Source organism: Lithobates pipiens, unplaced genomic scaffold (genome assembly GCF_037356315.1).
Source record: "Lithobates pipiens isolate NorthernLeopardFrog02 unplaced genomic scaffold, aLitPip1_a1.2 Scaffold_160, whole genome shotgun sequence".
NCBI lineage: Eukaryota > Metazoa > Chordata > Amphibia > Anura > Ranidae > Lithobates > Lithobates pipiens.
In genome coordinates, this window is record NW_027507749.1 from 1,679,658 (window position 1) to 1,702,971 (window position 23,314).

At 44.9% G+C, this 23,314-nt stretch overlaps 1 protein-coding gene across 2 annotated transcripts in view; it reads left to right on the forward strand.

The window, feature by feature from the left end:
• The window catches only part of LOC143986453 (vomeronasal type-2 receptor 26-like), a 135,776-nt gene that overhangs the window by 84,954 nt on the left and 27,508 nt on the right, over nt 1-23,314 (forward strand). Inside the window, exon 3 of one of the 2 annotated variants that reach the window (XM_077484798.1) lies at nt 20,584-21,369. The exons of the other annotated variant lie outside the window; for it this stretch is intronic. Within the exon in view, the coding sequence (XP_077340924.1) occupies nt 20,584-21,369 (786 nt within the window). The remainder of the gene's footprint in view (nt 1-20,583; nt 21,370-23,314) is intronic. 2 annotated transcript variants of the gene reach the window in all.

The following is a 23,314-nucleotide window of genomic DNA, read 5'->3' on the forward strand; positions in this document are numbered from 1 at the left end:
GAGTTTGAGGCCTTTGTCCAGTGGGGTGATTATATATGATTTCCTGTTGTAAGTCCCATTAAATTTTGTAGGGTACTTCCATTTGTATATGGGTTTGTTATTTTTCAGGATTTTGGTTATGGATTTCAGGTTGCGGCAAAGTTGTAGGGTCTATTGGGAGAAGCCTGAAGGACCTGAAGGTTCGCAGCTTGTACTGGTAACTGATCAACACAGCGGAAGTCCTCCAGTAGTTTTTTTTTACTTGAAAAAAATGTATCCTTAATAGAACGTTGTATGGCACTTCTGAAGGGAGGAATGATGGTTTTGGAATATGATGTATTCTATCAATAGTTAGACTTGCAGATGTAAGATTAGGCAGCACCTCTTTAAATAGATTGTGAACAAAATTAGGTAATTGGGGGGGGGTCTGTACTGATTTGGGAATACCTCTGATTTTTAGATTGTTGCGGCATGATCTATCCTCAAGGTCAGCCACTATTTCTTTCATAGAGCTCAGTTCATCCTGGTGAATTGCGTGCATATCTACTAAAAAAGTAGTTACTTCACACATTTTGTCTTCCATGTGGCCTACTCTGCACCCTATCTACTGCAGTTCAAGCTTGTATTGGTTAAGAGAGGAGAAACTATCAGATTGCAGTGAGACTCGGAGGGAGGGTAGCATTATTTTCAAGGTAGTGTCAGACACTGACTACCTTGTTGTAGTAAAGTCTGCAATTGGGTCAGGCCATGGGATGTCAGGGTGCAGTTTGGACTGATCGCTACTCACTTCCATTAGTGGCTCTTCCTCTTTTGTCCTGCCCAGCTAATGCTAGAGGTCTGGGACCAGTACTGGATCTTTGGTCTCTGCCACCATTTTGGCTGAGTCAGACGCATGTAGAAGGGAAGAAGCTGGGGATTTTTTTAACCAGCACGTGTCCTGTCGGCACCACCACATAGTGATGGAGGCAGCAAGCACTCAGCTATTTAGAAGAGCCCAGGAAATAGCTGACAATTGGCTAGAGGCAGCCGTAGATGTAAGAATGCCCAGGAACAGAGCGGAGCTCCCTAATCAAGGGGCCATCTTACTGAACGGTCGCCCACGCCCTCCTGAAACATATGCTTTTGGTTATTTGGGATGATGTGAACTATTATCATGTTTCATGGATTATGTTATATTATTCTTTATTTTCAAAATTATCAAACATTATCTCTTCTTTACAAAATTCCATCTACATAACAAAATCTTCATTAATTACCCTCTTTATCCCACCCTCTCCCTCCCTCCTCCCTCCCCTCTCTCACTCGATCCTGCCAATATTGAGCCTCACTAACCTTCAAGCAACTTCAGGTAGTTTTCAGTTTTTCTAAATTACAGCCATTGCCTCCACTTGTTCTGATACCTCTCCTCTAAATGCTCTGACTTAGATATCGTATCTTCAATATTTCTTATCCTTTCCAATCTTACTACCCATTCTTTCATTGTGGGGGGATCCTGAGTTTTCCATCTACGCGGGATCAAGGCTTTAGCAGAGTTCAATAAACAAGGGATCAGGGACTGTCCATACTCTCTCTCTCCCTTTTCTGTATTATGGAATAAGCACACCCATGGATCACACCTAATCCTTTCACCTGTTATGTTAAAGCTTGCTTCTATAATTTTCCCCCAGTATGGTTGTATTTTAGGGCACTCCCACCACAGGTGTGCGAAAGATCCCACCGCCGTACATCCTCTCCAGCATGATAAGGGGTTCTCTTTACTAATCTTATTTCCTTGCTGTGGGGTTATGTACCACCTAGCCAAGAGTTTGTATGACATCTCTCTGGTTTGTGAATCTTTGGCTACCGAGTAAGTACGTCTCATTATCCTATTTCTCTGTTCATCATTACTTAAGGAACCTATTTCTCTTTCCCACTTCCCCAGGTAATCAGGATATTTATGTTCCACTGTTTCTATCAAGATATTATATATTTTTGATATCCTTTTTTCAAGGCTTTGACGGCTCACTAGTAACTTTTCTAGCGGCCTAAGTTGATCCTTTCCCCTAAGTGACTGTGGCAAGGACTGGGTGAAATAGTGTAGTTGTGAATATCTCCATTTATCTAGTGTCTTATGTCCCCATTTCCCTATAATTTCTTCATATGTGCATAATCTATCTCCTACCATAACCTCGTGTAAACTAATACTGTCTTTCTTAGCCCACCTACTAAAATATATGTATTCCTCTTTCCCTGGTCTAAAAAATATATCATCCAGCAGCGGAATTAATGGTGCGTTGTGTACCCAGTCATACCTCTTGTTTATTATATCCCAAACCCGAAGTGTGTTTTTTGTCACTCTACTTGTGTTAACCCCTAATTCTCTATATTTTGCTGGAATCCATATTCATTCTTCTACCTTCTTTGTGCTTAAGTTAATTTCTAATTCCACCCAGTCCTTGCCTTTCTCATTATGAATCCAATCTGTAACTCGTGATATCATAATAGCCTCATAATACTTTTTAAAATCAGGTGCTGCCAAACCTCCTCTCTCTTTGCATCTAGTCAAAGTATTAAATGCAACCCTCGCTGATTTCCCCCTCCAGATAAATCTTCTGACTATAGTTTTTAATTTATTTAAATATACTTGTGGTAATAAAATAGGGGATCATTTGGCATGTGTACGTAAATATTGGTAAGATAAACATCTTCACTGCATTTATTCTCCCCATCCATGAAAGAGCTCTATATTGGATCTTACCAAGGTGTTGCTTAATTTTATTCAAGAGGGGGATGTAGTTAGCCTCAAACAGACCTCCCACTTTTACTGTCAGTTTTATACCCAAATAGCCTAGCTCTTTCAGGCACCATCTGAAAGGCAGTTTAACCTGCAATGCATTCTGTTCAGATACCGCTAAGTTTAGGTTTAGTATCTCCGACTTGGCCATGTTCACCTTGAAGTTAGAGAGTTTCCCAAATTTTAAGAGTTCCTTCATTACCCCCGGGATAGAAATCCTAGGGTTGGACACATATAACAGAAGGTCATCTGCAAAAGCAGCAGTCTTATACTCTCTCCCCTTCACCTTTATTCCCTGGATATCTTGATTTTTCCTGATCGCTGCCAGGAGGGGTTCTAATATCATTATGAACAGAAGCGGGGAGAGTGGGCATCCCTGTCTTGTCCCGTTGAAAAGTTCAAGGGGGACAGACAGGGACCCATTAATTCTTATTCTGGCCTTGGGATGGTAGTAGAGGGCTTCTATCCATCCCCTCATCCTTTCTCCTATTCCATAATGCCTCAATGTTTCAAAAAGGAACCCCCAACTGACCCTGTCGAATGCTTTTTCAGCATCAATCGACACGAGTACAGTGGGGGCTCCCTGCCTGATTGCTTCCTGCATTAGAATCATGGTTTTCAAAACATTGTCTTTCCCCTCTCTCCCTTGAATGAATCCCACCTGATCCTTCTGTATCCAATCTGGCACATAGAGCCTCAATCGGTCTGCAATAATTCTGGAGAACAATTTTATATCTGAATTCAAAAGGGAGATTGGTCTATAGCTTTCCACTGCCATAGGGTCTTTAGCCTCCTTAAAGATTAATGCTATATGTGCCAGTAATGTTTCTTCCCTAAATTTACCCCCCCTCCCTACTTCATTGAAATACTCGCACAATTTTGGAGCCAGTTGTTTTTGGAATTTCTTATAATATAAGATGGGGAACCCGTCGGGGCCAGGGCATCCTCCTGCAGCTGTGTTTTTGATTGCTTTCTCCACTTCCTCAATTGAAATTGGGGTTTCTAATGAGTCCATTTCTTCTTGCGTAGCCCTGTGCAGATCTAACCCCCTCAAATAATCCCTTATTTCCTCTCGGGACGCACTCTCCCCGCCATGTCCTATATTATAGAGGGCACTGTAATATGCGTGAAACGTATCCACTATCTTCTCCGGCAGGTTTTGTACATCCCCTTTCTTGTCTCTCACTTTTGGTATAAAAGTTCTACTCTTCTTTTCCTTCACCCTCCTGGCCAACCATTTACCTGATTTATTTCCCCATAAATATCTTTCCTTATCTAAAATATAATAAGCGGCCTTCCTCTCTTGCTCTAAGCAATCCTCAAGCTCACTCTTTTTCATTATTAGTTCCTGGCTCTCTGGGATCCCCCTTAATCTCCTACTCCGTTCCAGTTTCTGTATTTCCTCATACAACAGCTTCTTCCTTTTTTCCCTCTCCTTTTTTTTCCCCGCTCCAATCCCAATTAATATCCCTCTTATTACTGCTTTGTGTGATTCCCAAAGTATTGATATGGGGATTCCTGGGGTATCATTCAATCGGAAGAATTGTTCCACCTCCTGTTCAATCTTACTTACTAATTCCTTATCTTGTAGCAGTGATTCATTAAGCCTCCAGTTTATCCCCGGTCTACCGACTCCTCCCACCTCCAGTTGGATTTTTTTTTTTTTAAAGAAAATTTTATTGAAGTTTATTGCAATACAGGGGAAAAACTGTAAGTACAAGCAAACAGATCTCTTCTGAGTTTGTTCAGATAACAAGTGTTTGTTAATACAACATAGCAAAATATAAGTAATAAGAGGATCAACATCAGAATCAACACCAACTCAAGCAATTTTGCAATATTTTTCACACTTTCATGTTGTTTGTGCTGTTCGGACCCAGTGTAAATCGAATGTCTAGGAAGCTAGACTCTATTTCCTGAGCTGTGTCCAGAGAGGTTACTAGGTTTGGTTCACATACCATAATAATTCTGAAGTGGAGTCGAGGAATTTACAAACAGACACACTCCCAGATACACCGAGGAAATCCTCTGGACACTGTGCATATGGAAAAATGGGGATTGCGACATCAGTGTCATTCAGAGAGCATAAAGTCTTATTCAGCCAAGGTTAGTGTGAGCCTAGTCCTTAATTGCTAAGTAATTCTTCGTGGAGTTTAGGGTCTAATGGAAGGTAATGACTGGTGAGGATTATAAATGCTAATAATGAGTAAGTCATATGCTCAGAAGAGGAGACTCTGGAGTAGGGGTGTGGGGAAGGGAGAGAAAAGAGAGAGGGTAGCTAGGAGACCCAGTAAGAGTGAGAGGGAATTAGCACAAATAGGAGAAATGGAGGTGAAGCAGAAGGGTAATGTGGGTTTGCCCCCCGGGATTGTTGCAAGTAGCCATTCGGTTTGTGTAGGGGGAGTTATTAAGCCTAATTATCACAGGAAAGGTAGAACGTCTTTTATGCCTATTAAGATAGCAGGTTTCAGGGACGACCATTCAAGAGGTTAGAATAAGTAGGGGTGGTTTTGAAGTGGATCCAACAGGCCCATTTCGAACTAAATTTCGAAGGCGTGTCACGAGCAGTGTGAATCAGCTCTTCCATTTTTGCCGAATGGTTGATCTTGCTGAACCATTCTGCAACTGTGGGTGCATGGCTGGATTTCCAGTTGGTTGGGATACATTGTTTCGCTGCGTTTAGCATAAACATGGCTAAGGATTTATGGTAGGTGTTATGGGATCCGGGAAAGAGATGTAATAGACACTGAGCTGGAGAAGGTTCAATAGTATATGTCGTAACCTGAGTAGTGATTTTGCAGACTTCTAACCAGAAAGGAACCAGCAAGGGGCAGGACCACCAAATGTGAAGGAATGTTCCTGTATCTGACAGGCATCTCCAGCACCTGTCCTGTGCATTCGGGAATAATTTGCTTAGTTTCACCGGAGTATGATACCACCTGGTTTGTACCTTATAATTGTTCTCTTGCGAACTAACATTTAATGTGCCTTTATGCGTGGTTAGGAAGATATTACTCCATTGTTCGTCTGTCAGGGAAATGTTTAAATCCTCTTCCCAGCGTTTGTAAGCAACGTATTCCCTCGGGCTGAAATGGTCAAAGAGAAGTGCATGTGTGTGGGCTATCAGGTGTCTTTGTGGGGATTGTTGGGAACATAGTTTTTCAAAGGGAGTTAGAGCACGGGAGCAATCCTGATTTCTGTTTAATGAATGGAGGAAGTGGGATATTTGAATGAATGGCCAAAGAGGGATAGGGGGCATCTCTAGTGTTTCTGCGATGTCTGCTGCAGACAGTAACTCACCTCTGGAGAAAAAGTTACCTGCTCTGGAGTGGGACGTTGTCCATTCTGGACCTAGGAATTGGGTGGATAAACCTGGCGGAAAGTCCGTATTTAGTTTGAACGTCGTTAACGGGCTGGGAATAGACGAAATCTGTGTTTGTTTGCAGATGCGTTGGAAGTAATGCAAAGTCGGGCCAATTAATGGATGATTCTTTAAAGACACTGAAAGGCTTTTCTGGTTGAACCATGGAATGGAGCCCAGGGGGGCAAGTGAAAAGGATGATTCTAGGGAGATCCAATCTTTAGAAGTTGCGTGTAAGTTCCAATCGGCAATTCGGGAAAGATGGACGGCGTAGCAATAGTTGGTTATGTCGGGTAGGCCTATGCCACCTAAAGATTTTGGACGTGTAAGGAATTGGAAGCTAATCCTGGGTCTTTGGCCGTTCCATAGAAACCTGGAACAAATGGATTTGTATGTCTTGAAAAATGTCGGTGGGAGCTGAATGGGAACCGCTTGTAGGATATAGAGTAGCCTTGGCAGGGCGTTCATTTTAAGAATGGCCGCCCTGCCAAACCAGGAAAAAGTTGGTTTATTCCATCTGCGAAGGTCCAGGATTAACTTGTTTAATAATGGTAGATGGTTCTTGGAATATAGGTCCCTTAGCTTGGGGGGGATTTGGATACCAAGGTATGTTATGTGATCGGTTCTCCATTGAAATGGGAAGTTATTCTCACATCGTAACACTGTTTCGTGTGCTAGGGAGATGTTGAGTGCGTACGACTTTGAGAAATTAATCTTGAGATTGGAGACAGATTGAAAAGAATGGAATTCGGCTAAGAGATTCGGGATAGTGGTTATAGGCTCGGTTAAAAAAAGTAAAATATCATCCGCGAAGGCGGCGTATTTATATTCTTTGTGTTGTGTACGGATCCCTTTGATGTTTTGGTTGCTTTTTAGTAGTTCCAGGAAGGGTTCAAGTGTTAAGATGAACAGGATGGGGGATAGCGGGCATCCTTGTCGTGTACCGTTGCGTATGTGGAAGGCGTTTGACAGAGTGCCATTGACTTTTACTCTAGCTGTTGGATTGGAATATAAAGCCAGAATAGAGTTAAGCATGTTCGGGCCCAAACCTAGAATGCGGAGCACAGCTTCCATATATTCCCATGACACTCTGTCAAACGCCTTTTCTGCATCTAGGGACAAGAAGAATCCCTTTTGCTTCGACTGTGTAATGAGATGGTGGAGATTGAGGGCCTTAAGCGTGTTGTCTCTAGCTTCGCGTCCAGGGACAAAACCTACTTGGTCATTTGAGATTAGTTCTGGAATCAGAGGAAGCAGTCTGTTTGCCAAAATTTTGGAAAAGATCTTTAGATCCACGTTTAATAACGAAATTGGCCTGTAATTGCCTGTATTTGTAGGATCTTTGTCTGGTTTCGGGATTACTGCAATGTGGGCTTCTAAAAGCCCCGTGGGGAGGGATCTAGTGTTAGCTGTTGAGTTAAAAGCTTTAAGGAAAGGGTTTTGCAAGGTGTCTAGGAAGGTTTTATAATAGGCCGCAGTGAGGCCGTCTGGGCCTGGGCTTTTTGCAGGCTTAAGTTGTTTCACAGCCTGTTTCCATTCTGAACTGGATATTGGAGCTTCCAAAGTGTCAGCAATGGTTGGGCAAATTTTCTTTAGAGATGGATTGTCAAGGAGTGAGCGCAGTTTCTCTGATTTCAAACGAGAGGGGAGATTGCTAAATTTATTGGGTTCAAGGTTGTAGAGTGATTTGTAATAGTTTTCAAAAGCCCGTGCAATTTCTTGATTTTTCACAATGGGTTTACCCGTCGGGGAATGGAGTAGATGAATTGTGTGTTTTGCCTTTCTCGTGTGAAGGGCCTGGGCTAAGAGGTGGCCAGTTTTATTTCCGAATTCGTAGAACAGTTTTTTTGTGAGAATAAATTTTCTTTTCAATCTGAATTCCAAGTCTTCTTTGATGAGGGAGCGTACCTCTAAAAGTTCTGAGAGTGTGTTTTGAGCTAGAGTGCATTTATGTGTAGCTTCCAAGGATTTGAGTATAGAGAAAAGGGTCGCTAGTCTAGCGGCTTTTTCTTTTCTAATTGCGGATGCAATAGAAATAATCTTTCCCCTTACTACACTTTTGTGGGCTTCCCATTGTGTTACATGCGAAACATCAGGTGTGTTATTTTCTCGAAAATAATTTGTTAGGCAGTCCCTTATGTCCGTGGTTTTAGTCTGGTCAGATAAGATGCTGGCGTCTAGTCTCCAAACATAGTTACCGGAACGCTTGTCAGGGAACACAAGCGTTGCAGCAACCGGATGGTGATCAGAGCAAGTCATGGGTTCGATCGAGGCCGAATATAAGTAATCAAGGGACTGTTGTTGAACAAAGATATAGTCAATGCGTGAGTATTTATTATGTGGTGCAGAATAGAATGTGTAATCTTTATCCTGGGGAAACAGAGTCCTCCAGGAGTCGTGGAGCAGGAGATTGTGGAGACATTTTCTGATCTGTTTGATGGCTCTGTAGGGAAGATGAGATGTACCCGTGGAGGTATCTAAAATCGGTTCCAAGGGCACGTTCAGGTCTCCTCCAAAAATCAAGAGACCTTCTTGGAAGGAAGATAAGCGATTGATTGTTTCCCTAAAGAAGTTCACTTGAGATGCATTCGGGCTATATATATTTGCTAGAGTCATAGATCTACCATTGATGGTCCCTTTCAGGAAGAGAAATCTACCTTCTGTGTCAGCTAGCGTGTCTGAGATTTGGATGGTTACATTTTTAGAGAATAAAATTGAGACCCCTTTAGTCTTGGATGTGGGGGATGAGGCGTGAAAACTATTGGGGTATGCTTGGTTTTGTAATTTGGGAATGGAATTTTGTCGGAAGTGAGTTTCTTGGAGGAAAATTACATCAGCTTTCATAGATTTCATGTTAGTCAATACTTGGGATCGTTTTTCCGGGGAATTTAGTCCTTTTGCATTCAGGGAAATTATCTTAAGAGAGGTATTCTTGCTAGGGGAATACGGTGAAGGCATGGTGGTCAGAATGGTCAGACCGCTGACGAAGGGGACTAGGTGTAAGAATATAAGTGAGTATAAGGAGTCCCGGGGGGCAAAGAAAATGAAAGGGAGGAGAAAGATTTGGAGGGGGAAGGGGAAAGGGGGGAAAAGAGGAACAGAAAAGAGGCGTCTAGGAGACGAGTGACGTAGAATGGGTAGGGGATGTGGGTGAAACCGGTTACGGGGGCGAACCTGTCGTCCCTAGAATTCCTCGATTTAGTAACCGGGATAGTCGACCGTGACTACCTGCGTCAATCGCGTGGAGGTGGTGTGCAAAGTATCAAGATGTGTTCGCTCTGGTGTCCAGTATTGGCCATAATGCGGATTAGTTCGGCTTTTGCCGCTTAAGTGACAGGAGGTATTTGGATAAGTGAATCCCGAGTGACACTAGGTCACATGTGGTTAGGATAACATGCTGTCGGGCGAGGATTAGGTAGGTTAAGTAGGTTAAGTAACAAGGAAGTCAGATCAGAGAATGTAGAGATGGGTTTAGTAGGGTTGTGGACTATAAGGTCAACTAGCAGCTGCCGGAGGTAAGCTGCGGATACAGTGAGAAAACTCAATACTAAGTAAGGGGAGAAAAAAGAAAAAGGGGCATTATACAATTAAAACGTAAAAATAAAATTCAAGAAGTTTAAAATAGAGAGACATTAGACTGTGTACCATGTCATATCAAAGTGTGGAATAAACCAATAAACTGTGACCTCACAGGCCATAACAATTCACATAAACACGTGAGAGAGGATAATAACAACCCAAAGATGTGCGACCATTCAAGTGATTCAGAGAAACTGTTAAAGAGCAGCAATACAATATCAAGATCAAGTCATTTCCCTCCCCGCCTGCTACATACAATAAACCCTGATAATAACACGTACTAGGAGAAAGAGGGGAGCTTCTTAATGGTTTCCTATCCCCCGTGACATGAACCCATGATAATGTTAATATAACCCTACCCCCCTGCACCCCTTTTTATAAGTGTATATTAACGTGTTTGGGTAATATTGAGTGAAAAGTATTCTTGATGAACTGATTGCTATAGAAGTGGGTCTAGATTGGAATCTAAAGACTAGATTCCTTTTGCAAGAAGCTTCCCTCTTATTAAGCTTGAAGCATACAGTTTAGACAAGAACGTAATACCGACCGGGTGGAGAGGTGCAGATCATCTGGCAAATAAAATAAGATAAAAGAAGATAAAAAAAAAAAAAAAAAAAAAATTACCCCCCCCCTCCCCTTATTTCGTAGACTTGCTCTCAAAAATGGTTCTGTCATGTCAACATTGTTAGGGAGAGTCTACCTTCATTTTATTATGTAGTGAGAGAATCGTATTCAACCGTTCCTTTTTCCCCTCGTGGGGGGTCGTAGGGAAGAGTCGTTCGTCGAAAGGATTTCCTAGGCAGGTCCAGAGAAGTTCAAGTGATGAGGTGTCATACCTAGAACAGACGAACGCTCACTAGATCTTCGGGAACCCGTTCCTGTTAAGCTTCGCATGAACGTTCGCTTACTGTAAAGTTCTTCCGAGCTTTTGTGATATAGGCAGCCTTTTCCGAAAAGCGAGGATCCGAGCCGTACATCGAATAAGTAAAGAACTCTGCGTTCGTTTTTTAGGGGTTTGTCTTTCAGGTGCATGGAGAGGGGGGGGGGGGGATAGAGTAGGTGATCCATGCGGATCAAACTTCGTATTGCTGCATAATGGTACTAGTTATCACGAACGGGAGTCTGAATCAGAGAAAGGTGCATAGGAGAAGAGGCCATATGAAGAACGAAACGAGGGTGGACTGTGAGGTCAACATCAATACAACGCCAGAATTTGTGTATACGTACGGTTAGAACGATCAGTTGATCCGAGCTCTGCGGTGGGCCGGAGAAGCTGAGGGACTGCCGTTCCTAGGTACATCTCTCTCTCTCGGGTGTAATTGCTGGAGAGGAGGGGCAGGGACTGGACAGCGGCGTCTTCCAAGGCTAAAATTCCCTGCTTCTTCTATGCCTTCCATCGATGCAGATCTGACTGGTGTCGGAAGTCTGAAGTCACTATACCAGTCAGGTAAGCTTACCACTGGTATATCAATGGTGGCGCAGAAGTGATCGATGTCTTCCGGTACCCTTAAGTTAGCCGTGCGACCTTGGTGGTTTACCGACAGGCAAAAAGGAAATTTCCACCTATATTGAATTGCTCTGTCGCGTAGGACATCCAGCAGTGGTCTGAGTTCCCTTCTACGCTGCAGCGTAATGTTTGAAAGGTCTTGGAAAATCTTGATCTGGGCTCCTTCAAAAATTACTTGATTTCTGGTCCTTGCCTTGCGGAGGATATCTTCTTTGAGTGGGAATTCCACGAGGCAGCACACGATATCACGTGGAGGGTCTGCTTCTCTGTTCCTAGGCCGCAGGGCTCTGTGCAATCTCTCAAAGCTAATCGGAGTGTCTGCAGGCCTTTCCAAAATGTCATTAAAGATTGTAGACACTGTTTGCGAAAGGTTAACAGGCTCAATGGACTCTGGAATGCCTCGCACTCTTAGATTCCGACGTCTCCCCCTGTTATCCAGGTCTTCCATGTGGCGGTTAATCTCCCGCAGGTGAATGGCGTGGGATTCCGTTAACTGCTGGACCTGGCAGAGGGAGGCATCATGACGGGCCTGTGTGATTTCCATGTCTTCCACTCTCGTCGATATGGAGTGTAGGTCGTCTCTGAGATCCGCTATTGCGGCAGCTAGGGTGGATTTGATGTCCGCTGCGACTGACCTGAGATCCTCTAAGCTGATGGCAGGTTGTTCTCGATGTGCTGGGTCTCCCCTGTCCCGCAGCGGGCTTCTGCTGTGGGAGCGGTGTGGACGGGACATCGCTGCAGCGGAGGCTTGAGAGCTGCCTCTGGGCCGCGCTCTGAAGATCTCAGGTATTTGTCTGGCTGAGTGCGGATCCAGCTCAGCCGGTGATCTCGATCGATTCCCCGCTGACTTATCCTCCTGTCTCTCCATGTTTCGGCCGCTGGAATGTGGGCTACGAGCCGTTAGCTGAAATTGCAGGGCCGACTGGACGGGAGCTAGACAATTACGCGTCCATCTTGGTACGGTGCCGAGCCACGCCCCTCCAGTTGGATTTTTACTGGTGCGTGGTCTGAGACCGTTATTGATTTTATTTCGGCTTTCCTCACTGCCGCCAAGAACTGATGTTCTAGGAAAATATAATCAATTCTGGAGAAGGAGCCATGGACCGAGGAGAAACAGGTATAATCCCTGTCTCTTGGATGGAGTGCCCTCCAGGCGTCTTGAAGCTGATATATAGCTAACGCTTTAAGGAACGCTCTCTGTTTATCCTTAGAGTGCCCGCTCCCTCCCTCTATACCGTTTTTCTTAGCATCCATATTCCAGTTGAAATCACCTGCCAAAATCAATTTACCCTCCTTAAAGTCTTCTATTTTTTTTAACACTTTCATTAGAAATTTATCAGAGTTCTTATTCGGAGCATAGACATTTACAATTGTACATTTCATGTTTAACAATATACCTTTTACACACAGGTACCTCCCTTCTGGGTCCACTAGTCGCTCTTTTAGTTTAAATCTCGTTGCTCTACCAAAGCCAATGACCACCCCTCTAGAATAAAAGGAGGGGGAATCCCCATAGATCCACACAGGGAATTCCACTGAATTTAATCTGATACCTGAAGTGTGTGTTATGTGTGTCTTTTTATTTATCTATTTGCTTCCATATGCTGTAGTTCATCGTTAATCATATATCTTTTCCTTTTTGTATTTAAGCCCCTAACATTATAGGTAACTACATTAATTGCTACCATACTTTACTTCTAAGTAATGATCAATTTCCTTCTTTTTTTAATGCGTCCAGTGAACCCAGGTGGACCTGTTTCTACTACCTCTGTGGCAGGATCGAGTGAGAGCCCATAAACCCAAAAAAAAAACAATACTCCCCCCCAAAACCCCACAACCCACCCACATTCCCTTCCTCCCCTATCCCACCTCCTCCCCTCTACTCCCTTCCCCTGTCCTATAATGGAACATCTCGAAAGATTGGGTAGGACACCTCCTTTTCCATTATTTCTATGGTTCTGGTTGACCATCTTCCATGGTCGTCTCGCATCCATAGTGACCCTAGGATTCACACCCACATCCATAGGAGGCTCCACCCTACCCTCCCCCCCATCCTCCTCCCGCTCCCCCGACCCCTCAGCCTATGTTCCCATGTTAAATTCGTACATTGCTAGTTTTCCCTCTTTCTTTCCATCCACCCCGGGACTCCTGATCCATCCTATTTTGGTTTTTTTTCCCCGTCTCTCCAACATCTTCATCCTTCTCCCACTCTAGCTGCGGGGTAGGCTTTATACCCAGGCGATCGCAAAACTCTTGCAAATCTTCCGGGAAGCGCAGAACCGCAGATCGTCCCTCTTTCTTCCCTATCAAGCATGCCGGGAATCCCCATTGATATGGGATGCCGGCTGCAACCATCATTTCCATAAGCGGTTTTAAACATCTCCTCCTCCTTAATGTCTCCACCGCTAAATCGGAATAAATCTTCAGCTCTGCGCCCCCGTAAGACACCCCTGGGCTTGTTCTAATTCTTCCCATCACCTGCATTTTTTCCTCAACATAATGGAACCTCACTATAACATCTCGCGGGGCTTCTGACCTTATTCCTGAGGGTCGGGTTATCCTATGAATTCTATCTATTCTTAGAGGATCTGAGGTTGCCTTGTCTAATAGGGGATTAAATATTTGTTGGGCTATTTCTCTGAGCGTTGAATTGCTTTTATACGTAGATTCTTTCTCCTATTTCGGTTTTCTTGATCTTCTAATTTATACATTAAATTTCTATTCCCCTTTCGTAGCACTGAGACCTGTCCTAATATTTCCTCTATTTTCTGCTCATGGGCCTCTACTCTATTTTCTATCTCCTCTACTCTCCCCAGTACTTGCCCAATATCTGCCCTTATTGTGGCAATTTCTGCTTTTAGGGAAGTTTCCATCCTTGAGAACATCTCCAAAAGCATCTCTTTTAGCTGTGAGGTTTGTTCTAAGGGTGAAGTCTGACCATGCCCTCCCGAGGCTAACTCTCCTTTCTCTGTGTCCACCTCCGCCCTTTCCTGGACTCCTTCTTGCCTCATTCCGCGTCCCCGAATACCCGTTCCGTTTTCCTGCGTTTCGGTTAACTTTGCGGGGATACTCTTCCCTCCTCTACTTTCTTCCCCCCTCTGCCTGCTAGGGCCCGACCGCAGAGGTTTCTCCGCTCTCGGACTCCCGATCTCCTCTTCTCTTATACTGGAGTTTGCGGCCATATATTTCTGAATTCCTACCGGACTTGAGGCTGGGGTAATCGATTTGTTTGTTTTACTTGACTTCCCTTTCATGATGGCAGGGGGGGGACACTTTTCGGATGACGGGGCGTTTTAACAACTTAATAAACAAATTTGATAGGCCTTCAAACGCCCTCGTAGCTTACTTTTTCTCAGGCCCCCTCTGAGCGGTTATTTTATTTATTTTATGCACCACCTCGCCTCCTGTACCTTTAACCCCCAACACCCCTGCTTCAAGCTCCTCTGACTCTTAGTTTCGAGCCTATTTCAATAATTTTTCACCCCAATTTGGTTACCAAACCTTCCCAAGGGACCCCCCTATTATATCCCTTTAAGGATCGTCCCCCTTGTCCATATGCCTATACAGGCGTGAAGCATCCACTGATAAGGCTCAGCACCCAGGTATACTTAAACAAAGGTCTGGGGAATCACATTCATGGCTTCTTCCACCACCTACCTCCAGCATTAAGTCAATCGTTCCGGATATTACTGAGAGCCCTAAGAAATTTTACACTTATAAGTCCAGCATAATAAATATCCTCCAGCGTTACCAGTCCTCCAAATAGGGCAGTTTCCAATCACCGTTATTCTCCTTTAAGCCCCAATCTTTTCATCTCAGATCAGGCAATAAACAATGTTCACCTTAGCCACTTAGGTCCGTATACTGTGCAGAGCCAGACAGAGATCTCCAGTTATTCCCCTATCGATCTATCTCTATCTCTGGCTGTTTACTTGGAGAAGCACCTATACCCATAAGCAACAGTATATCCTTCAGTGTGGCAGTCTACTAGATCTTACGTCCATCTTCAATACCAGTTGGGGAATACCACTCTTCCAATATACCAGTAGGGGATTTAGGCTGTAAAAACCCCTGCAATCTTCTGACATGAGGACACTTCTCCAGCTTCCTCATCCCAGGTCTTCTGCCCCCTTCCGTGCTGCCACACTACCCCCACAGAGCTACAACAAGACCTCAAGCTACATCCAGCCCTCTCAGACTGTCACGCTTACCACCTCCACGCCTCAGGCTCTGACAGGTCAATCCAGCTGCTCCACAGTCTGTGTCCTCCGAGGTCGGCTGTCTTCCTTCCCAGGCCGCGGAGCGGTGTGTTGGTGGGGGTAGGTGAGCGGAGGTCCAGGCAGTGGGAGTCAATAGTTTGCATGTACGTGGGTTAGGGCAGGCATGCCGCGGTTCGTTCCTATGCGCCTCACGGCGCCTCGATCAGCTGGCCGGTCCGTACCGCTCTATGACGTCATCACAGCGCGCCGCGTTCAGCCAAGGAGAGGGCGGAGGGGGAGTGAAGGGGATGCGGAAGGTCAGGCTCCTGAACCCCCTACGTCATGACGCTCGTCCTGGAGCGGGCCTCAATGAGGTACTCCTCTGTGGAAACCTTAAGACCCCAACTCTGGGCAGATGACCTGTCGTTTCATGGATTATGTTAATTTTGTGGTAGTTTTAGGATCAGTAACTTTATTTGAAAAAGACCTTCATTATATTGATTTATTATGTTACCCCAACTTCTCATCATCCTGAAGTGTGTCTTTTGTGTCTCTGTGTTAAATTGAATTTTCTTCTCTTTGTATTGCTTTCTTTGTGCAAAATACTTTCCTATTGCAAAAAAAAAATGCAAGATATAAGAGCACACCCACCCTAGTGGAGCATATCCCTCTATAGTGTGTACTTGTCTCAATCCAGAGCACTATGTTTAATTTCTGTCTCATGCCTCCTTCCTCTGCTATCTGTATGAGTCACTTCTGATACATATTCCTGACCCCAAGATAAAATGGTGATAGGGGAGGGAGCTCCAGCAGATTGAGAGCCTCCACTCTGTTCCTGTCTGCTGTGTGAAGGGGGGGGGGGTCACTTCACTTCTGGATATGATGCTGAGCACGTGCACTCAACTTCTTTGGTGGACCATGGTGAGGCCTGTTCTGAGTGGAACCTGTCCTATTAAACCGCTGTATGGTCTTGGCCACTGTGCTGCAGCTGTTTCAGGGTCTTGGCAATCTTCTTATACCCTAGGCCATCTTTATGTAGAGCAACAATTCTTTTTTTTCAGATCCTCAGAAAGTTCTTTGCCATGCGGTGCCATGTTAAACTTCCAGTGACCAGTATGAGAGAGTGAGAGCAATAACACAAAATTGAACACACCTGCTCCCCATTCACACCTGAGACCTTGTAACGCTAACAAGTCACATGACACGGGGGAGGGAAAATAGCTTATTGAGACCAATTTGGACATTTTCACTTAGGGGTGTACTCACTTTTGTTGCCGGTGGTTTAGATATTAAAGCGGAGGTCCACCCTAAAATGGACCTCCGCTCATCGGAATCCCCCCCCCCTCCGGCGCCACAATTGGCACCTTTCAGGGGGGAGGGGGGTGCAGTTACCTGGATAATCCAGGTAACTGCACCCACTTCCGGGCTAGCTCTCTGCGGAACGAGCGTAGGTTACGCCCCCGTTCCGCAAGCGCCCGCCCCCTTCAGCAAGTGCCCCGCTGCCTGCTGGGAAACACACAGCTCCCAGAGGCAGCGGGGACCGTCCGGATTGCGCCGCGCGGCTCGCGCATGCGCAGTAGGGAACCGGGAAATGAAGCCGAAAGGCTCCATTTCCTGATTCCCATACCCAAGATGGCGGCGGGACCCGGCAGCCGAGCGAGCGATCGGCTTCGGGTGCCGACATCGCGGGCGCGCTGGACAGGTAAGTGTCACTATTTAAAAGTCAGCAGCTGCAATATTTGTAGCTGCTGGCTTTTAAAAAAAAAAAAAAAAACGCGGAGTCCCTGTGGACTCCCGCTTTAATGGCTGTGTGTTGAGTTATTTTGAGGGGACACCAAATTTACCCTGTTATACCCCGTACACACGATCAGACTATCCGGCGGATTTATTCTTTGCAGCGGAGGTCCGCCAGACTTTCCGAACGAGCGGACTTGCACACACATGACCACACACAAACTGACTTTTCTGGTGGACTAGGTCCGGCAATCTGCTGGACTTTTGGCGGAGATCCGCCGGACTTTCCCAATGAACGGACTAGCCTACACACAGACTAAAGCCCGTCCATTTTGAACATGGCTTCAGGTACGACGGGACTAGAGAAGGAAGTCAATATGGCTGCTTTCATCGGCGAGATTGACACCTTGCGAGCCCTGTTGCCTGGTATGAGTTTTAAGGGTAACCCCTATGCCGAAAAATGGTGTGGGGTCCCCTCAAAGTCCATACCAGACCCTTATCCGAGCATGCAGCCCGGCCAGTCCAGCCCTACTGAACCGTACCAGGACGCGTACCCTCAACATAGGCGGGTGGGTGCTTTGGGGAAGGGGGGCCCTGCGGCCCCACCACACCAAAACAACTTGTCCCCATATTGATGAGGACAAGGGCCTCTTCCCGACAACCCTGGCCATTGTTTGACAGGGTCTGTGGGCGGGGACTTAATAAGGGGGCCCCCAGATCCCGACCCCCACCCTATGTGAATGAGTATGGGGTACATTGTACCCCTACCCATTCACCTGGGGGGAAAAGGGTCAATAAAAAAAACACAACACAGGTTTTTAAAGTAGTTTATTAGGCAGCTCCGGGGGTCTTTTTCCGAATCCAGGGGTCTTCTCCGCTATCTTCTGTTCTTTTGCTAGCGGAGTTCTTCTTCTTCTGACACAACGCTCTCTCCCGCTTTAATGTCAGGGCCACGTTGCATGGCGACTTATATAGGCATAAGGGGCGTGGTCACCGGGTGATGAAACATAGTGACCCCCGCCCCTTATGATGTCACAGTCCCAGCATCCCCCGGGACTGTGACATCATAAAGGGCGGGGTCACCATGTGACATCACATGGTGACCCTACCCCTTATGCCTATATAAGTCGCTGCACAACTTGTCCCTGGCATTACAGCGGGAGAGAGAGCATTGTGTCAACATCGGAAGAAGAGAAGAAAGAAGAAAAATAAAAATAAGAAGAAGGCGGTGTAATGGAAATTTGTAGGTTCTGTATATAATTGTATTCTATTTTATATGTATTGCACAATGCCCTCACTGTGCACACGGCACTAATAATGTTTTCAGTACATGTTTTGCATTCTTTCGAGTCCTGATTAGAATTAGCCTGCCTATGTAACGCCCCTTGTTACCATAAATGTACAATTGTAATATTAATGTGATACCTACGTAATCATGTGTATAAAAACCTTCAAATGCTTCATAATAAAAGAAGAACGGTTATTTGGAAAGATGCTGAGCGTATCTTTTGTGTCTGTTCCCTATTGCAGTAGTTATTATTAATTTGGAACCACTAATATGAGGATAGGAGTTGCCTATCTATAAAATATCCATTTCAGCAGCGACAAATGAGAAGACTGAGCCAACGCTAGTAAAAGAGCTGGAAGAAGATAGCAGAGGAGCCCGGCAGAAGAACCAAAGAGTGGGAGAAGAGGCCGGAAATCTCAGAGAAATCGGAAGAAGACCCCAGAAGTCGGAAGAACACCCCCGGGGGGCGACGATGACGAAGGAGAAAGCTGGGCTCCTCCGCAAGCAAAAGAACGGCAAAAGAGCAGAAAATAGTGGAGGATCCCGGCGAGAAGACCCCCGAAGTTGGAAGAAGACCCCTGGAGCTGCCTAATAATCTACTTTAAAAACCTGCGTTGTGTGTTTTTTTTATTGACATTTTTTCCCCCAGGTGAATGGGTAGGAGTATAATGTACCCCATACTCATTCACATAGGTTGGGGGGCCAGGAACTGGGGGCCCCCTTATTAAAGTGGGCTCCCGGATTCCAATAATCCCCCTGCCCTCAGACCCCAACAGCCAGGGTTGTCAGGAAGAGGCCCTTGTCCTCATCAATATGGGGACAAGGTCCTTTGGGGTGGGGGGTCGCTTTCCTGACTGGCCGAGCTGCGTGCTTGAATAAGGGTCTGGTATGGACTTTGGGGGTACCCCCACACCGGTTTTCTGGGTTACCCTTAAAACCCATACCAGGCGATGGGGTTTACAAGGTGTCAATCTCGCCGATGAAAGCAGCGACATTGACTTCCTTCTCTAGTCCTGTCATACCTGAAGTCACGTTCAACATGAATGGACTTTAGTCCGTGTGTGGGCTAGTCCATTCATTTGGAAAGTCCGGCGGACTAGCACACAGATGAGCGGATTGTCCGCCTGAAAGCCGAGTCCGGTGGACAATTTTGACTTCTTTCAAAGTCGGCCGGACTTTTGGGAAGAAAAAGTCCACCAGAGCCCACACATGGTCGAATTATCCGGCAGACTCTAGTCCACCGGACTAAGTCCACCGGATAGTCTGATCGTGTGTACACGACATTATACAAGCTGTACACTCACTACTTTACCTTGTAGCAAAGTGTAATTTCTTCAGTGTTGTCACATGAATAAATATAAAGAAAAGGGTAAAGAAACTGCGCTAAGAGGATAAAAAACACAAAATTCCAAAATATAATACAAGCTGCAATTCTCCTGTATAACATAAACACAGTAGGCATAAATCAGAAGAAAATAGCACTAAACCTATAAGCAATCAGTAGTTAGTAATTGCATAAATACAAAATCTGTGAAAAAGTCCACCAGTGCTCAAATAATGATATAGTCCATCAATGTGTACAATGGCGTCTCCAAACGCTGTCAAATCATCTGCTGAATCCACCACCAGATAGAAGAAATCACTTTTTACCAGCTAACCATGTTCCCCCGTTACAGAGGATCAAAGAAAACATTTGTAGTTTAACCTAAGCCCAGTTCCATTACACAGTAAGCACATTCAGTTATCCTCAAGCCACTTCTCATAGGCTCAGACAGGTAGATGGATGGAGGTGCTACATAAAAAATAAAGGCTCCAAAATAGTGTAAAACCTTTTCCATTTATTAAAACTTTAAAATAGAAAGTATTGCACTTACAATGTTAGCGTCAACATAAGCCTTATGACTGATGTGCCGGCCAGCGCACAAACAAGATGTAAACACGAGGCGACGTCAGCACGTCGCTCCGCCCTACGCGTTTCATCAAAATATTTACAAAAATGTGAGGGGTCTACTCACTTTTGTGTGATACTGTATAAATGTGAGTTAGGGACCTTAGATTGTAAGCCTGTTGAGGGTGAGGGACTGATGAAAATGTACAATATACTGTATATATGTGAAGTGATAAATAACATCACATTAAAATATTTCCCAACATCTTATCCAGGTCAATTACCGAGTCACTAACACTGGTCTGAATATTGTAAACATGTATCCAACTTTATTCCATATGACACCAGAAGATCGGGTCCGTTTTGAAACTGTTATTACATTTTTGCAGCATTTTGGGTGGAACTGGGTTGGAATAATAACACCAGAGGATGGCAGCGGTGATGAGGAGTCCCAAGAACTGAGCAAGATGATGAGAGAACATGGGATCTGCACCGATTATATCATTCAACTCAAACGAAATACCGTTAATGATATTCATACATCAGAATTCATTACTGGATCAAAAGCTAAGGTCGTTATAGTGTGCGGAACTTCCATAACTAACTTTTATAATTTTGTTTTTGGTTTATACTCTGGTGCAGAAAATATCACATTTATTTTCCCACCATCATGGATTAAGTTAACTGATTTATATTATTTGAAGTATACATCACTTAATCACAGCTTCATATTTGTGTGGCCACGAGAAAAAAAACTAAACCTGGATGTTTATACCAAAGGTGTCACCTTCTACAACTGCTTAACTGACCCCATACTGGAAGATATTTGGGTTTTATGGTTTAAATGCCTTTCCCCAAACCCACAAAAAAATCTCTATTATCGAGAAAACAATCAACTTTATGTAAACCCTTGTACAGGTGTAAGAAATGTTTCAACCTTATTCTCTTCTCATACAACTCACCCCTCCTTTATATACAGGGCTGTATATGTTCTGGCCCATTCTCTACATAGAATGTTCATGAAGAAAAATAAATCCGAACAAAATGGATTCCGGCACAGAGTAAGTTGTAACACATGTAAATGAGCTTTTTTAAGGCAACATCTGACCGTGTGTACGCTCCATCGGACAAACTTTTTCGGTTTTCATCTGACTTTTGTTGGCTGTGTGAAAGGACAAACTTTTCGACAACATAAGTCCGATGGAGCAAAGTCCGATCGTGTGTACAGAAAACCATCAGACTTTACAAACACACATGCTCAGAGCCAATACAAAAGATCAGACAACAATACAGAAGTTGGCAGTAAAGAGCAGAAAAACAACATGATTTGGTGAAAGCTGGCTGAAAAAGTCAGATTGTGTGTATGCTGAACAAGTTCACGGGCAATGCCATTTGTACAAAAAATCCACGGGAAAGTTTGTACAAAGTCCGATTGTGTGTATTAGGCTTATGAGGCTTAACTATGATATACAAAAATAACAAAAAAAAAAAAGTGCTGTATAGACAACCAATAGCTAACTCCTTATAATTTATTATGCCGCGTACACACAATTAGATTTTCCAACGGGAAATGTTGGATGTGAGCTTGTTGGCGGTAAGTCCGACCATGTGTATACTCCATCAGACATTTGTTGTCGGACTTTCCACCAACAAGTGTTGGCTAGCATGCTCTCAAATTTTCTGCCAACAAATGTCTGTTGTCAGATTTTCCGATCGTGTGCAAAAAAAGTCCAAAGTACAAACACGCATGCTCGGAATCAAGTACGAGCCGGAAGCGCTCGGTCTTGTAAAAGTAGCGTTGGTAATGGAGACATCGCATCGGCTCATCACTACGTTCGTAATTGTTGGCCAACATTTGTGTGACTGTGTGTATGCAAGACATGTTGGAGCCAACAACCTTCAAACAAAAATCCACGGTTTTGTTGTCGGAAAGTCCGATCTTGTGTACGGGGCATTAGACAAACACAAAATTGTAAAAATCACATGAAAGGGGTTGTAAAGAAAGAAGGCGTATTCTATGCATTACGATAAAAAGCCTTCTGTGTGTAGCAGCCCCCCTAATACTTACCTGAGCCCCATCTCTATGCAGCGATATCCACAAGTGCACGACTCTCCCTCCTCTTTGGCTGAGACTTAGCAGTGGTGCCATTGGCTTCCGCTGCTGTCAAAGTTAGTTAGCCAATGAGGAGAGAGAGGGGATATAGGGGCAAAATGGACACATGGAGCTGCAGCTCAGCTCGGGTGTCCCATAGCAAGCTGCTTGACAGGAGGAAGGGGCCAGAGCACTGAAGAGGAACCCTAGAAGAGGAGGATCCAGACTGCTCTGTGCAAATCCAACTACACAGAGCAGGTAAGACTTTAGTATCACTTGAAATCCCGTGTCCCTCCCTTATAAAACAACTCCCCTATCCCCATTAACCCACCCCACAATGCAATCCCCGTATTCAGATCCCTTAATGTCCCCCATAAAGCAAAGTAATCCTCCCACCTGGATCTGGGACAGACGACCCTAAAAAGATCCCCCTGAACTAAAGCACCCGCATGTTCATAGGGCATGAACCCCGGAGTCACGGTGTCGGATAACCTCCCGGGGGATCGTGCATCTGGTCCACACTGCACCTTAACCTCTTCCCGCCCACTGGCCGCCAAATGACGGCTGGGCAGCACAGAGCTCATTATGATGGCCCTCCAGAACGACCACCTTTTCGTGCCCCCAGCACAGCGATCATGGCCACACCATGTCCTAGCAACCCCCGATCTGTGTAAAGATCCGCTGTGCCCAATCACAGCCAGTCACATGTAAACACAGAGATGCCAGTAATCGGCACTCCTCATCTCACACTGACAGAGTGTCAGGAGAGGAGAGCCGATCAGGGACATATCCTCACAGAGGACATCTAGGGATGTAATCAGAACATTGATCATCAGTGCCCTGATTACAATTAAGTGCCAAACAGTGCCAGCAAGGCCACTGCCAGCAAGCAGTGTCCACAATTGACAATTAAT